Source organism: Benincasa hispida, chromosome 2 (assembly GCF_027475165.1).
Source record: "Benincasa hispida cultivar pf3 chromosome 2, pf3_genome.v1.1, whole genome shotgun sequence".
Lineage (NCBI taxonomy): Eukaryota > Viridiplantae > Streptophyta > Magnoliopsida > Cucurbitales > Cucurbitaceae > Benincasa > Benincasa hispida.
Genome location: NC_143479.1, coordinates 65,253,428 through 65,270,685, shown reverse-complemented (window position 1 = coordinate 65,270,685; position 17,258 = coordinate 65,253,428). Strand labels below are relative to the sequence as shown.

The window sequence follows — 17,258 nt, the reverse complement described above, 5'->3', positions numbered from 1 at the left end:
GTTAAAACTTGATCTAGAGAAAGCTTTTGATCGAGTAGATTGGGATTTTTTAGAAAAAGTGCTAAATTTAAAAGGCTTCACTGCCAAATGGATTCAATGGATCATGGGATGTGTAAAAAGTCCAAAGTTTTCAGTCTTTATTAATGGAAGGCCACGTGGAAGAATTTTTGCTTCTAGAGGCATTAGACTAGGAGATCCTCTCTCTCCTTTCCTTTTCCATTTGGTTAGCAAACTGTTGAATGTCCTTGTTGATGTAATACATGAGAAAGGGGATAATGAAGGCTTTTTAGTTGGCAAGGAAAAAGTTCATGTTTCAATCCTCCAATATGCTGATGATACATTACTATTTTGCAAAGATGATGACAAAAGTTTGAAGGCATTAATTAATGCCATTGATTTATTTCAATGGTGTTCGGGAGAAAATGTTAATTGGGAAAAATCTGCTTCATGTGGAATTAATATTGATGAAAAAAGGGTGTTGGCCGCTGCTTCTAGTTTGAATTGCAAAACAGAAACATTACCTTTTCTTTATCTTGGTCTCCCTCTTGGAGGGTATCCAAAAAATGTATCTTTTTGGCAGCCAATAATTGATAAAATTCAGAAAAAGTTGGTCAGCTGGAGGCGTTTTAATTTGTCAAGGGGAGGTAAACTCACTTTGATCAAGGCAATTCTCTCAAGTATTCCAATTTATTACTTGTCTTCTTTTGCAATGCCTTCAAAAGTGATCTCAGAACTAGAGAAGATTATGAGAAAGTTCTTTTGGGAAGATTCAGATGGATGCAAGATTAATCACCTTGTCAGATGGGAGTTAGTTTCCAAACAACAAAAACACGGGAGTTAGTTTCCGAACAACAAAAACACGGAGGCCTTGGTTTTGGTGATCTAAAAAACCAAAATGTGCCTCTGTTGGCAAAATGCGTAAAAAGTATTCATGGTAGTGATTCATTTGAGTGACACACGGCTGGAAAAGAAACTAGAAGTCCTTGGATTACTAACTCCCGAGTTTGACAAAAAGTTGCATCATTTTCATCCTTTAAACTTGGTAATGTCATTAAAATTTCCTTTTGGCATCACAGCTGGTTTTGTTCCTCTCCACTGAGTTCTTTGTTCCCAAAATTATATAGAAATACCTTGTCTTCTGAATGTTCAATTTTTCAACATTGGGATTCAACTACTTTATCATGGTCAATTACTTTCGGAAGATTACTAAAAGATGATGAAATTCAAGATTTTCAAAATCTTTTACTGTTGTTAGAAGGTAAAGGATAGCCAATGGGCAAGATTGTAGATCTTGGTCTTTAGATGCTTCATGTGCTTTTTTGATGAAATCATTATTCAAACATTTGAACTCATCTTCACCAATAGACAGTCTGTTGTACAAAAACTTATGGAAATCAAGCTGTCCAAGGAGAATAAATATTATAATTTGGGTAATGATTTTTGGTTCTCTTAATTGCTCACAAACTCTTCAAAGGAAGCTACCAAATCATTATCTTTTGCCCTCAATCTGCCCCCTGCGTGTGCAGAATTCTAAAGACAGCCAGCATATCTTCTTTGAATGTCATTATTCTTTGGAATTATGGAGGAAATTATTTCAACTTTCAATCTTCACTGGGTTTTCAGCAATGTTTTCAAGGAGAATGTGGCTCAGCTTATCATCAATCCTTTTTTAAAAGTTCACTCGCTTCAGTTATGGATTAATGCAATTAAAGCAGTTTTGACAGAAATTTGGTATATATATGACAACCAAAGATGCACAGAGCATAATCACCCGACCGAAGGCGCTGAAGGAGGATATTGCAAGTGGTCCACTCTCTCATCTACAACAGCGTATTTTTCAAGAAAAGTCTCTTCAATGGTTTGACCGTTATGAGATTGCAAGAGTTAAAGCCTCTCCTTGGTGTTCACTTTCCAAGAATTTTTCGGATTATTTTATTCAAGATATTTGTCTTAATTGGAATGTTTTCGTTCATTCTATGTAATAGTATTTTTAGACACATGGTTATCTATTGTATTCGAAATGTTAATTTTGGGGTATGATGAGGATGCAATGGGTGTGTCAACCTAGTTGAGATAGCCAGGTGCATCTGTTGATCCCTAGTTCTTATTTTTAGTAGTTTTTTATAATTCGAGCATTAATCTCTTTTCATTTCATCAATGAAAAGTGGTGTTTCCTTTTCAAAAAAAATGAAAAGAGACTAATGCTCAATGATACAAGCTCCCAAAAATTTCTACAAATCGACAAAAGCAAAACATCAAAATACTACTCAAAACCTCTATAAAACTAGGGGTTGATTCATACCTTTTCCTTCCAATAAGTGTAAACAGATTCAATAACTGAATGTCTGATTGCTTGAGTTTGCAGAGCCTGGCATTGAAATCAAAGAAACAGTGTCATTAAAAAAAATAAATGAAACAATAAATTTTCCAATATGAGATATCTATCTAAAACTAATCGACAAAGTCGTGCATTGAAACTATCCAAGAGCTAGAGCGTCAGAAATATTCCATGTTCTGTGTAAGTTTTTCTGTATATGCATCCAAGGTCCTTGGAAGGTGTAAAATCACATAATCAGAGGAACTAGCTGAAGCAGATAAAAATGAATTTAGTATATTGGAACATGAATTTTTTTATAAAAAAACTTAGAACATGAAAATATTTTACCTCCAAATGACTAAAAACCAATTGAGATAATACATAAACCATGTGCAAATGCTCATCAACCAACATGAATAAGCATATCAGGCAAACAAGTTATAATTACTCTTGGTATTGATTGTACAAAATTTGTTCGTAATTCACTGAAATGAATCGCTTCTTCATTAATCAGAGCATCTTAGGCCAGCCTTTAATTGGTTGTTTACCATAAAATGACGATTGTTTTGTAGTTGGTCCCACCAAGCTGAAGCCCCACTTCAAGGTTCAGAAGATACCAATCTCACCTTGTTGTTGAGGGTATTGGCATAATCAAAGAAATTTTCAACATTCTTTATCCAACTCCAAGAAGTTCTCCACATCCATCCTGCCACTGAAACTTGGTAAATCAACCTTCATTCGTACTTTGACTTTCTTGATATGCATATTGATGTCTTCTTGGAGCTCTTTCCTCAAACTCTTGCTGCCGATTGTCATGAACTCCTTCATCAGAAGACTCAGAATCTTGAATCATAAATTCAAGCATTTGAGCTTCTGGTGGTTGTTCAAAAGGAATGTCACCTCTCCTTCTTGCTTGCAAAGACCTCTTCTTGATTTCTTTGAATTCCTCTCCTATCTCCAACTTGTCTTGCATCATTAAAGGCTGGAGGGTTAACCGAAGCTGATTCAATTGGCATGTCAATTGTCCTATAGCAGCATAGCTGGCTGCATTTATATTATCATCGCATTATTGTTCGTCACTTGTTTCTCATTCTCAATCCATGCTTCAACCAACTGCAAGCATTGGTCAACTGTTTGATTAATCTTAGAAGAAGCTTCTGCTTCGTTCTTGATGATCCAACTTTGAAAAAAATTATGGCCTTGGATCGGGCACGCTCTAATACCAACTTAGCCGAGAAAAATTGTCAAAAAAAATTAATAACTTCTCATTAACCTCAAACAGAAAGACCAAGACGTAATTGATTTGGACCGTACATCATAAGGCCTTTGATAAAAAATGCTCTCCCCTCTCTCCTCTCCCCCCTCCTAACCTCCTCCCTCACCAATCCTAACCTTCTCCTCCTGCTGAAACATCTCCAGCCAGTCGGATTTGTCCTCTCCTCCCACACTCCTCCATTTCTCCGGTGCCATTCTAACCACTACCAGTCTCATAACTCATGGAGGTGAAGAGTTGCAAAATTGGAGACCACTTCTTCTGTATGTGGAGAGCGTGCAATGGATTTTACATAGAAGATATGGAAAAAGGGCAAAAGATTATATTCTCATCGTCAATGGTACATTGGTTAGATACCATTGACTAGATGGAAACCTGAAAAAGTTACTAAACGGTCCAACGTTTGAATTTTTCCTTCTCAAGGAAAGAGTAGATCAATGTGTCCTCCGCCTCTCAAAATTCCGTGATAACAAAGGTTGGTTTGTGGAATGTGCAGTCTAGCCCTCGAAGGGAGGGAGAAAAAATATCCATATCCCTTATGGTGATGGTACATCCGGCTGGCAAGAATTCAATGATATGGTCAGCGGTTGCCTCAAGGATTCCCTATCCTCCGTACCTTCTTCTGAAGCTCCCCAGCCTGCATCAAAAAATGGCAGGCCATTCTTGGGCAAATTTCCTTCAGACAACCCCTCCCTAAAACAGTCAAGGAGAATCTCAGTGGATTCGAGAGCCCCTGCTTCAATTGTCAAAAAAACAGAGTATGCAACACCAATGGGTTATCAAGAATTCCACTGTGCTCCAACCAGACTTTAACAACTTATGGGTTGTCTCACGTCTCTTTGAGTTTGACAATTGGCTAGATATAAAGTCCACTTTCAATCTAATGTTATTATCAACCCTTTATTTGCAGAAAATGCACTAGTGGCTTTGGACCGAGACTCAATGGATGAGTTGATTGAAAGCCCAGGCAAATGGTAGAAGTTTAGCCCCTTCCGCCTGAAATTCGAAAAATGGAACAAATTCATCCACGGCAGGCCCTTGTATGCAAAAGGTTATGGAGGTTGGCTCTCAATAAAGAATTTACCCCAGGACTATTGGTGCAAGCAAACTTTTGAAGCAATCGGGAAATACTTCGAAGGTTTAGTGAACATTTTAATGGATACCTTAAATTTGATTAATGTTTCAGAAGCCAAAATCCAAGTCAAGGAAAATCTTTGTGGATTCTTCCCAGCAACTCTTGAAATCTCAGATGAAAGAAGGGGCACCATTTTTTTGAATTTTGGTGATATCTTGTCAATCAGCCCTCCAAACAAGGTCAGAGGAGAGCTTTTTGTGTCCGATTTTACAAATCCTATTGATATTATTCATCTAAGTGAAGTTATGAAAGATGAAGACATTTTATGTGACCCATTAAACCCTAAGTTCGATTTCCTCCTCCCCTCAAACTGCAAAGTAAAATACTCTAGAAGTCCAGCCGTTTCTGTTGAAGGTAAGGAGGCTAAGAAGAAAGAGATTCAGATTAGGGCCAAAAAGTCAAAGGGCCGCTCGTATTCTGAACCGCCCCCTCGAACTATACACACTTCTCAACCGATTGAGATTCCCCTGGATCCTTTCTCAGAAGTGCTTTTATTGAAGAAAGATTATAATAATGAAAGGAAGCTCAAGGGTCACGACCTTTCAACTTCTCCTCAAAAAGGCGCCAAAGATTTTTTACAAAAGATTTGGAAAGTCGGTCCGGTATATTCTCTCCAGGAAGTCGAATCGACCCCAAGCATTAATGAGCCGACTGGCTCCGATATTCAAGGCGACTTTTCCAAACTAAATCCTCCTTCGCTTTTGGAATCCTCCTTCCAACCCTTAAGGGAAGACTCTTCTCCAGACCATCTCACTAAAGAAAGCGCGGATTTGGGTTCTAATAAAAGACCCCTACTCACCACTAATCAGAGTTCTCTTCCACAGCAGTAGATTTATACTCCCCTCCGACACCAAAAGTTGAAAGGAAGTAAGTCTATCAAGACCCTCAAGTCAGATAAAAGAAAGCCTTTTGGGTTCAGGCCCTTCCCCAGGCACTTTGTCAGAAAGCAAACTTCTTTTCAAAACCCTTGGTCTGCCATCTCTAATCCTAATCTTCTAGAAGTTAGCTGTGCAAATCTCCAAGCAAATCTTCAAGTCTCGGGCCTAGGTAAAGAGAGTTCTATGCTCCTACCTTCCCCCACCTGCTTAATTTCTCATCAGCTATGCGTTCCAAGTGAGAGTTTCTCCTCGGATGAACAAGGATCCAACTGCAATTCTTTTATATCGCCAACTCAGAACTCTCAAGACTCAGAAGATAATTTGTTGGCTAGTGTAAGCAGTGAGGAGCTAGACTAAATAGAAGTTGATGAGAACAAAGATTTTGAAGACAGCCAAGAGGGCTTGGACCATTCCCTAAGTCAACTTTTCCTTCATCCAGAAGATCCCCACAAGTTAGGAAAAAAGATCTCCCTTGCCCCCCTCTAAAATTGTCAGTTATCCCCCAATCCTTGCATTCCATCCTAAAAGAGTGTGATATCGTCCTGGCCTGATTAAAGGGGCAAGAAGGCTCTGAATTCTCGGTGTGTCTTAATGAAGATAGTTACTTGGAACACAAGAGGATTAGGGGATTCTTCAAAAAGATTGATTCTGAAAAGATTTCTAAAAAAAATCAATCCGGATCTTGTCCTCATTCAAGAAACAAAAAAGTCAATTTCGATGTCTCATTTATCAAAAGCCTATGGAGCTCAAAAGATATAGGGTGATCCTTTGTTGAAGCTAAAGGAAAATCAGGAGGATTACTCACAATGTGGGACGAAAGCAAACTTTTAGTATCCACCACATCTAAAGATGAATTCTCTCTATCAGTCAAGTGTCAGACAATAAACAAAAAACTTTGCTGGATTACAAATGTCAATGGCCCTTCTGATTACCGAGAAAGGAGAAAACTGTGGGCTGAATTATCCTCCCTTGCTGAGAAATTTGAGGAGCCCTGGTGCATTGGGGGAGATTTCAACAGCATTCGAAGAAGATGTGAGAGATTCCCTTTAGGAGGAGCAACAAGAGATATGAAAAACTTCAACAAATTCATCAGATCAAACAGCCTGCTGGAAATTCCCCTCTCGAACGGTCGATTCACTTGGTCTAGGGAAGGAGAAGTTGCCTCCAAATCTCTCATAGACAGATTTCTAGTATCACATAATTGGGAAGATGTTTTTGATAATTCTAGGGTTGAAAGACAAGCAAGAACCATGTCAAATCATTTTCTCCTCATCTTAGAAGCAGGAGCTTTTGAGTGGGGTCCTTCTCCTTTCCATTTTTGTAATAGCTGGTTGAACAAGGAGTGTTGTAGGTTGATTGAAAAAACTCTGAGCAGGGAGGAAAAGCACCTTTGGGCAGGCTATACTCTCTCCACAAAATTGAGACAGACTAAATCAGCTTTAAAAAAATGGCTTCATGATCATGGAAAAGAGCTGAAGAAGAAGGAGGAAAGCCTCTTAAAAGAAATACAAAGAAGGGATTTATTGGCAGATGAAGAAACCCCTCAAAACAGGGATGAAGAAGCAAATTTAGCATTGAAAGCAGACCTATTGGCCTTATACCAGCAGGAAGAAAAAAACCTCATCCAAAAATGTAATTAAAATGGCTAAAAGAGGGGGATGAAAACACCTCATTCTTCCATAGATTCCTATCCGCAAGAAAAAGGAAAAATCTAATTGCAGAATTGCTCAACGATCGAGGCTTACCAACCAGATCCACCCGTGACATTGAAGAACTCATCTTAGGCTTTTACTCCTCTTTGTACTCAAAAAGTGATAATCCTTGTGCAATTCCACTTAATCTTGACTGGTCTAGAGTCTCAAGAAGCCAAAATGAGCAGCTTGTGGCAAGATTTTCTGCCCTAGAAATCAAAATGGCAGTGGAAGGATTGGGAAGAAACAAGGCACCAAGCCCAAATGGTTTCACACCAGAATTCTTCATCAAATTTTGGATTCAACTAAAAGATAACCTTACAAGAATGTTTGATGATTTCTATAGAAATGGTAAACTCAACTCTTGTATTAAAGAGAACTTTATTTGCCTAATTCAAAAAAAGGCCGATGTTGTGAAAGTTAAAGACTTCATGCCAATCAGTCTCACAACCCTTTTGTATAAAATAATTGCAAAAGTATTAGCTGAAAGACTAAAATGAATCATGCCAAGTATAATAGCTCCTACTCAAAGTGCTTTCATTGAGGGGAGACAGATCCTAGACCACATCCTTATAGCTAATGAAGCCGTTGAAGATTATAGATCGAAAAAGAAGAAAGATTGGATCCTTAAGCTAGATTTGGAAAAAGCCTTTGATACAGTGGACTGGTCCTTCCTAGAAAAGGTGCTTTATGGCAAGAATTTTGACACAGTGGATCTCATGGATAATGGGCTGCATTGTCAACCCAAAGTTCTCCATCTTCATTAATGGAAGGCCACATGGGAGAATCAATGCAACAAGAGGAATTAGGCAAGGAGATCCCCTCTCTCCTTTCCTTTTCATCCAAGTGGGTGAAGTGTTAAATGCCCTAATCAGTTTGCATGAAAAAGGAAGTTATCAAGGTTTCTTGGTGGGTAAGGACAAAGTCCATGTCTCAATTCTTCAATTTGTTGACGACAATCTTATTTTTTTGCAAATATGAAAATGCTAGGCTAGATTCTCTTCGGGCTACCCTTGATCTTTTTTAATGGTGCTCTGGTCAGAAAATTAATTGAGAGAAATCAGCTCCTTGTGGCATAAATGTAGACTCAGACAAGTTGAAAACGATGGCAGCTAATTTCAATTGTAAAGCTGAGCAACTCCCTCTCGTTTATCTCAGTCTCCCATTGGGTGGTTACCCAAAAAAGTGGAATTCTGGCAGCCAGTTATTGACAAACTTCATGGTAATCTGGATAAATGGAGAAGATACAACCTATCAAGAGGAGGACGGGCGACTCTTCGTAAGTCAGTTCTTTCAAATCTTCCCACCTACTATATGTCTTCTTTCTTAATACCAAGGAAGGTGTTATCCAATTTAGAAAAAATCTTGAGGAATTTCTTTTGGGAAGGCCATAAAGTGGGGGAAATTAAACCATTTAGTTAAATGGGAGCAGGTGTCTAAAGCTCAAAAGGAAGGAGGCCTTGGGCTGGGAGGTTTGAAAGAAAAGAATCTGGCTCTTTTAGCAAAATGGGGCTGGAGATTTATGCATGAGAGCTCCTCCCTTTGGTGTAAAGTGGTCAAAAGAATTCATGGCAGCAACGAGTTTGGGTGGCACACTTCCAGTAAGGCAAGCTGTAGTCTTAGAAGCCCTTGGATCAACATATTAAGGGCTTGGCAGAAAGTGGACAATCTGGCCGTTTTTGTTTTAGGCAATGGCCTTAAAATTGCTTTTTGGTTGGATGCTTGGATAGGCAACCCTCCTTTTATGACCAGATTCCCCAGTTTATTCCGCTAATCTACCCAACCAAATGGCTCAGTGTCGGATCATTGGAATCAAAGCATCACCTCTTGGAGCATTTCTTTTAGAAGATTATTGAAAGAAGATGAGATTACTGAATTTCAAGAGTTGTTAAGCCTAATAGCATAAATAAAAGTGAAGGATGGTCCCGACTCACGGTCATGGTCACTGGAACCCAATGGACTGGTGAAATCTTTAGCCACTCACCTTCGAAAAACCCCTCCAATCGATAAACTCTTAAATCAAGCTCTTTGGAAGTATAAAAGTCCGAGGAGAATAAATATAGTCCTTTGGATAATGATTTTTGGAACTCTAAACTGTTCAAGTGTGCTGCAAAAGAAGCTTGCCTCCCATTACATTTCTCCCAATAGATGTGCTTTGTGTAAAAGAAATTGGGAGGTTCTCCAACATCTTCTTTTCGATAGCGTTTATGCACAAAACTGCTGGGTATCCCTCTTCAAGATCTTTAATTTAAGTTGGGCTTTTGGGTCAGCATTTAGAGATAATGTTCAGCAACTGTTAATAGGTCCAAGCCTCAAGAAATCTCATCAAATTTTGTGGGTCAATACTGTAAAGGCAGTGTTTTCTGAGCTATGGTTTGAACGGAACCGAGTCTTCCAAGACAAGGAAACTCCATGGTTTACAAGGTTTGAAGCAGCAAAGCTTAAAGCCTCACTTTGGTGCTCTCTCACAAGCTCCTTCGCGGACCACTCTAGTCAGGAAATCAGCTTGAATTGGCATGCCTTTCTTTCTTCGGCATTTTGAAGCCTCCCTTCCAAAGGACTTTTAGCTTCCTTTGCTTTATCTTATTCTCAGTTTGTCTAGCTCTTATTTTGTCCCCGTTTAAAGTTTTGTCTCTCAATGTTATGCTTTGAAACCGTGTATTTTCATTTGCTACTAGTATTCGGAAGTGATGAGGGTGCTAAGGGGGTGTCAACCTAGTTGAGATGTCCTGGTGCACCTCCTGATCCTTTTGGTATCCATGTATTTTGAGCATTAGTCTCATTTCATTTTCTTAATGAATAAAAAGGCTAGTTTCCTTTTCAAAAAAAAAAAAAAATTAACCTCAAACAGAAAGTAATCAGCCTTACTTACAGGCTAAAAACTGAAAATGCAACCTAACTTTACCGTAATAACCGAGAGGTAAAGAATATAACCGAAGCTAAAGAAAAGATACAACACTAAAACATTACCGAGAGGTAAAAGGCTACCAAACAGTAAAAATAACTAAGAGAGTCTTTTAAAGAACTCAAGAACTCCCAAAGAATACAAAAAGAAAGGAAATCTAACAAACTTTCCTAAAATACACTACATCAGATAATACCATAAGATTGAACATAAGGTCCAAGGGTAGAGAGTTGAATAAATCACGAGGATTATCAATTTTATGTACTATGATGTTGACTTGAAATTGATTTAGGTTTATTTTATGTAAAACTTGAAATATCTAGTTAGTCTCAGATTTATCTTTCATAAGAAATGTCCAGCTTAAACGAGTGTGATCTAATAGAAGGAACCATCATGCTCCAAAGACATTCTGTTGGATTTTCTATTATTTATGGATGATTGTGTAAATATTATTTGTGAACCTCATTAGCCTCCTTGTCATTTCCACAAAGACCTACGACTAAGTTCATGCAAAAAGGCTTCTAGACAAACCCAAGTTCGAACTCCAGAATACATTCTTTGACTTCATACCACGCAACCCCACAACTACCTCTCAATGATTACCGTTGCATCATACACAAAAACAAAGTAAAATTTCATGTTCAATTCTGAATCATAATCCCTTTTGGAAACTGTACCATGCAGCTCCAACTCTCTCAGCCCAAATACAACATCTACAAAGGTTCTCTTCTTCCCTCCATAACATTCTCATTCACTTGCTTAGAGGTTGAAGCAGAAATAGGGGCTTGGAAATACATCCTGAGAAAGCGTTAGCAAGAGGCAGCCAATCCCACGCCCGCACTTGGGAAAAAAAATATCAATGTCACATTCAACCTTCGTCTTGTCCAAAAACTTGTTGGATTCCCCTAACGACAATCCCTAACTCAAGCTAATGAACCCAACTCCAAATCCAACGTCTCTACCCAATTACCTCTACAATCCTCTACTTAGACTTCCCTTACACTTCCTATTCTCCATACCAGATACCTATTCTCCATACCAGAAATCCCTTCCTATCGGCATTCACCTTCTATGTCTCGTAGCTTGTTTGATCACATTCTGTGTCTCATAGTTTGTTTGATCACACATGTGAGATGTATAGCATAGCATTGAACAAAAAAGAAAATTCAAATGGAAGATACTTATCCTGTGATGAATATTGAATCGATTGAAAATAATAACAGCAACACTTCAGGGTTAAAATATGCATGAAATCTAATTTGAGTACAAATTTCCAACTATGATAAAAAATACATCACCTCAATAGCATTATCATGTTGTAGGAGTACAGGAACAGGTGAACCAAGAGTAGTTGTTATTATACCAGCTCTTTCTCGAGCCTTGTGATCCAATACCTCCAATTTGAAGAGGAAACTCTCAAATCTGCATTGACAAATACACCTCAATGACCATTAACAAACCCCAAGAAAAACGGAAAAGCGAATTGTACTTCTCAAATATAGGAGATAGTTGTTTAGGAGAAAGGGAGAAAATGTACAAGGTTGTAAAAAATAATACAATACAAAAAAAAAATGGTCCCACTCAATGAAGGATTTCAAAACCAAAACAAAAATCTTTTTAAAAAATTAAGTACAAGAAAACTCTATGATCAAATCATCAAAGAGAAACCAAAATCTCTTAGATAATTACATTAATGAAGAGACTTCTAAAATCTCGTAAACACCAACTCAATCTTTAAACTCGGTTGGTCAGTCCTCTATCACTGGCACACACCACAGCACCGTATACCTCGAAAAGAAGTAAAGATTCCTAAGATGCAAACAAACAAAGGAGATGACTCGCATAATGAAAGATGACAATGGTCAATCAGGAGGAAGCATGTCCTAGAATGCCTAATATTTCCCATATAGCTATAGAGGACTGAAGTTAACGAATTAGTTACATCGTACCATAAACAATGCAAGACAGATTCTTCATCAACTGATATTCTAAAACTATTTCTACTCAAAGATTTGAGATCTTTAAGTTCTAACCATTCCTGATTTCCAAGTCTGAATTCCTTGTCATTCTCTTTTGACCAACAGCATATTGTGTTTCTGATCAACATCAAAGTTAGAATGATTAATCACTCCACAAAATTTTTCTCCTCGGGAGCCACATTATTTTTCTATTATGATCTTGTTTTCCATGAATGACACAAATAGTACCCTCACCCAAGATCTCCAGTATTTGTAACATGGACAAAGTAAAAGGAATAAGTTTTCATTTTTCAACAAATCACTCATGGCAAGGTCCTTCCACGTCATTGCATTGACCAAAATGTTAAATGCCTTTTGACTTCTTTCTCTTCAAGATTCTGGAAAGAAATAAAAAGGAATTCTTTAATTCACTTGGCCACAATGCCTAAAATCCTTTAGCACACTGCGCCCACAAATCTCATATCAGAGATGAATAGACTAGATGATCCAAAGGTTATGGTTTGAAGTTTGAACGATTTGGGAAAGTAGTTATATGAGCTTTGAATTTTTTCAAAGTCAAGTTCATCATACCTTCTTTCAATAAGCATTTTGCTAATAACAAAACTACAGTTTTGATTGTTGATGTAGATGATACCATTTTCATGTGCATGACGATGTGCTTGCAAGTGAATTTCAGATCAATGACCTAGGAAAACTAAAATACCTAGTAATGGAGTTTGCAAGATCCAAAAAAGGTACATTTGTGAATCAACGAAAACATATCATCAGTTTACTTGGAGAAACAAAAATATATATATATTTCATTGATAAAATCAAAAAAAATGCTCAAAATACATGATACCAAAAAGCATAGAAGAGTAATAAGATAGTAGAGACAAAACAAAACTTAAACAGAAAAAATAAAAATGTTCGAGTCCAAGCAAATGTTTTGAATAGAATAATTAGCACAAGGCTTCCGTTAAGAACGGCACGAAGAGTCAAGAAGATGAGTAGAATCCAAAAGATCCAACCATCGAAATGGTATGCCTTGAAAAAACTTCAAAAAGCACTGTGAGCCAAACTCAAGGAGCAAATATAGGGACAAAAGCTAAGCATCTGAAGCTTGTGAGAGAATTTGCCCAATAGATCCAAATAACAATGCTTAGAAGCAAGGGAATGAAGCAAAAGTTATCCAAATTCCAAACAAACTCTGCAGATTCAAGAAATTCATCCTCATCAGGAAACTAAAGAATTAAGACCTCCAGCAATTTGGTTTTTACCTCTCCGATTTGCTTTACGCAACATATTGACAGCATAGAAAAATATTGTTTTCTTTTTTATTGATTTTATTAAAGTTTGATAATCCTGTCCTTCTTTCTGACATAATTGTTGAAGAACAGCCTTTGGAATCATTAGTGGACCCTCTTCTTCCATAAGCCATCCAACTTCACCAAATTCTTCCCACTGGAAAGTTCTTGGAGGATGAACAATCCCTCCCATCTACATCAACAGTTTACTCATTTTCTTGTGAAGACATAAGATCTACAGAGATCTCCTTGGAGGATGACCAATCCCTTCCATCTACATCAACAGATTCGTTTCTAGACACTGAAAAATCCAAACTACTTCCAACATTGTCTGCTTGATTGACCCCAAGATTTCCATCTTGCATAGAACTCAAAGGTTCATCCCTCAATGCATTGTCAACACTCTTCCATAGTCCAATTTAGAAGCCAACATATCAATGGATAATCCTTGAGCAAACAACTCCTGCTTAAGCTTGCGACTAATGTTGCCAGCTGACTCTTGCCTTTTCTTGACCCCTCCTTCCTTCGCTTTCGCAGCTTCCAACCATGCAGCATAATACTCTTCCACAATAATATTAAAGGACCTTGCTTGTGAAGCCTATCTCCCTATAAGAAACTTCATCAAGCTTGTCATCTTCCCAGGTTCCATAGTCATCCATCTCTTGACCAAGTGAAGATTCCATTATACAAGAATTTCCATTGGTCCAGAATCACTAAAAAAATTTCGCATTCCTTTGGTCATTCTCCCAATGGGGGATCTTTCATGAGCCCAACTTGTAATATTAAAGACTCCACCTTGCACTCATCCCATATAATAAGAACTCCACCTGATTTCCAAGAACTTCTACAAAAAACCTTTCAATTCCTTTTGAACTCCATAATGATTTAATAAAAAGGAGTCAAAATCCAGCTGCTTAGACTCTTGAATCAATACTAAATCCAAATGTTGCACCTTGAGAAAATTTTTCAAAGTTGATCGTTTAGACTTGTCTCCCAACCCTTGCGTGTTCCAAGATGAAAATCAAAAGAGGGGTATCCCTTGAGGCTCATCTTCGGGTGAGGCAGCTTCCTTATGCCTCAAGGCATGACCCAACCCTTTTGTATTACCTAAAAAGAAGCTTACGACCCAATCCATAGATGATGACTCTAACATCAATGTTTATGAGCTTGGAGAAGGAAGTAGTTCCCGACAGTGGAACAACCAAATCTTAAAAGTGAAGGTATGTGACTTGTTAAAATGGCTTTTGAATCTAAACAAGTTTCCTAAATTCACTTAGTTCTAACTTTTATTTACAATTTTTTTTATAAGAAACGGAGAACTACATCTTTTATTTATTTCGTAGAAAAATAAAGGGAAGAGGTCGATGATGACATTGGATGAAGAGAAATGGGTTGATATTGAGAGGAACAACAGAATGAGGATGAAACTATTAGATATGATGATGACTCTATGGAAGATCCTAGTAGTGATAATGTAACAATGTGGTGGATGAGATTCAGATGGACTATTGAGAGTTTTTTCTTTGTCATGATTAATTTTAAGGAACATTACAACGTTAAGAATATATGTTTTATGATTTAAATATATTTTCTTAATTTAAAATGAGGCTTATGCCCTACACCAACTCAAGGCTTAAGTCTCACCTCTCTATTAGAAAACACCTCGAGGCGCTTTAAACCTTTTAAGACATTGATCATAATCAATGAAGGATAAAGCTAATTTAGGAGAATGGGGGCTGGATGCCCCTCTCAAAAACAAAATTACACAGAGTTAATCGACCACCTTGAGATAAATTAAAAAACACTTCTATCTATCAAGTTTTTTTTCCTTAATTTTATCCTTCACGGACTGCCAAAAAGAATCACTTGGGGCTCCTACAAAGGGAAGACCAAGGTAAAGCAAGGGAAGAAATTCAACCTCATAGTTTAGGCTCTGAGAAAATGTTTGAGTTTCGAACTCATCCACATTAATTGCACATAATCCAAATTTCTCCCAATTAGTCCTCATACCCGAACACCACTCAAAAAAGCCAACAGCTTGAATGTAAGCATCCAAATAGAAAGTGCCAAAAATCCTTCAGAGTAAGGTCAATGGAAGAACAAATTATTTTGGTACTCACAGCCAATGAGCATAAAGAATAAAAACAAAGGAATAGAGACTAAACAGGTTTCTAGAATCCATATCTCAAACAAACAAACACACTGCAAGACCAAAAATAAAGTTGAACTAAGGAAATTTTCCAAACAAAAGGAAGGACACGTGAATATGCAAGAGCGTGTCCACAAGTTGAAAATTTGCCTCTCAGGAGTGAGCATCTTTCTTTCTCTGTTAAGGTCCTGAAGCCAATCCTCGTCTTCATTGTCCAAGTCATACTCAACAAACTCTCCAAGCTCTGTCCGAGCTGCAAATACAGAGTATGTGTACATATTTACGCGCAGGCATTGGTAATGGTAGAAAAGTTTATAAGCCTAAAAACATCTACAGAACTCCGATATATCACCAACCTCCTCTGCCACGTAAGTAAGAAGTTGGTTGGCTAAAAGTGCGGGAGTAGTCTATCTCATATGTATCAACAACAACAAACTGAGGAGTGGGTATATCAGGAGCCAATTTCTTGCAAGGCACTTGATGTACCTAAATTAAGGGGAAAGACTTCAGATTGATCCAGAAAAACATGGGATGAGGGGAAGCACTAGGTAAGATATGTACAGTTCCTGTACCTCGTTATCTACCTCGGCCGCAAGACGAAGCAGTTGGGAATTGCGGGTAGAAGTGGGGGTTTCGTCATCTTCCAATTCTTTCACAGACTTGACAATAGGGAGTTTCTTGTGAATGTCAAGCGGACGAGGCCTGAATGACAACCTACTCATTGTAGCTATTCTCTATCCTTTCCAATTTTCGGACGAGACCTGAATGACAACCTACTCATTGTAGCTATTCTCTATCCTTTCCAGCACCACCGCTCCAAGCAGATCTGCCTGTTCCAGCACACAGATCCGAAGACACAAGAATCGAGCTTCGTTTCCAGCGCCCGATCCAAGCAGTTTCCGGCTCACCTCCAGCGCCGAACTTCGTTCCAGTTTCCGGCTCCGTAAGGAGTTTCTGATTCCGTTCCAAGCAGTTCCCGACGTTTCCTCTCACCACCACAGCTCCTCCGTCAGATTTAGTCAAATTTTACCGTACAAGCCTGCCCTTTTTTCAACAAGTACCCATACGGATACGGTTGAGGTACTCCACGTGGAAAAAAAAAAGAAAAAAAAAAAAGACATTAGTTAGGATTGACAAAAACTCCAGCAGGTCGGGCCCTTGTGGATCATCTCGATCAGGATAGTGAATCTCCGATTTGACCGGGGACGGGGTCAAATCGAGGACCCAAAACAGGTCCTGAACTAAGGACGGGGCAGGGATGGGGAGCATATCCCCACCCCGTCCTCGACCCCAATTTCGATCCTGCCCCGAATATATATAATAAGCTACTGTTTTTATTTTTTTATTTTTTATTTTATTTCATAATATTGTTATATATATGTATATATATAACAATAGCTTTGAGCTACCGTTTTTATTTTTTAAAATTTTTTTCCTAATATAATTAACTTTAACTTTTTATTAAATTTTAAACTAAAGAAATGCTAAAATATTTTTTTATTATTAAATTAAATAAATAAAACAATAATAATACTAACGTATTACCTAAAAAGTATGTCATTTCAATAGAAATACAAAAATTATTGATTTTAAATAAAAAAAAATTAATGTGCGGGGAATTTTTTTCCCGCAAGGACCCGATCCC

General features: G+C 37.9%; 1 protein-coding gene across 2 annotated transcripts in view; it reads right to left on the bottom strand.

Annotated features, from left to right (window-relative positions):
* Window positions 1–16,725, bottom strand: part of LOC120070744 (Enhancer of polycomb-like transcription factor protein) — a 57,782-nt gene extending 41,057 nt beyond the window's left edge. The window contains exons 1-5 of one of the 2 annotated variants that reach the window (XM_039022616.2): window positions 16,186–16,725; window positions 15,970–16,099; window positions 15,764–15,866; window positions 11,498–11,621; window positions 2,303–2,368 (exon numbers count right to left, since the gene is read on the bottom strand). In XM_039022616.2, coding sequence (XP_038878544.1) covers window positions 2,303–2,368; window positions 11,498–11,621; window positions 15,764–15,866; window positions 15,970–16,099; window positions 16,186–16,335 — 573 coding nt within the window. In that variant the 5' untranslated portion in view covers window positions 16,336–16,725. The remainder of the gene's footprint in view (window positions 1–2,302; window positions 2,369–11,497; window positions 11,622–15,763; window positions 15,867–15,969; window positions 16,100–16,185) is intronic. The other variant, XM_039022617.2, reaches the window with a different exon arrangement.
* Window positions 16,726–17,258: the final 533 nt, after the last annotated feature.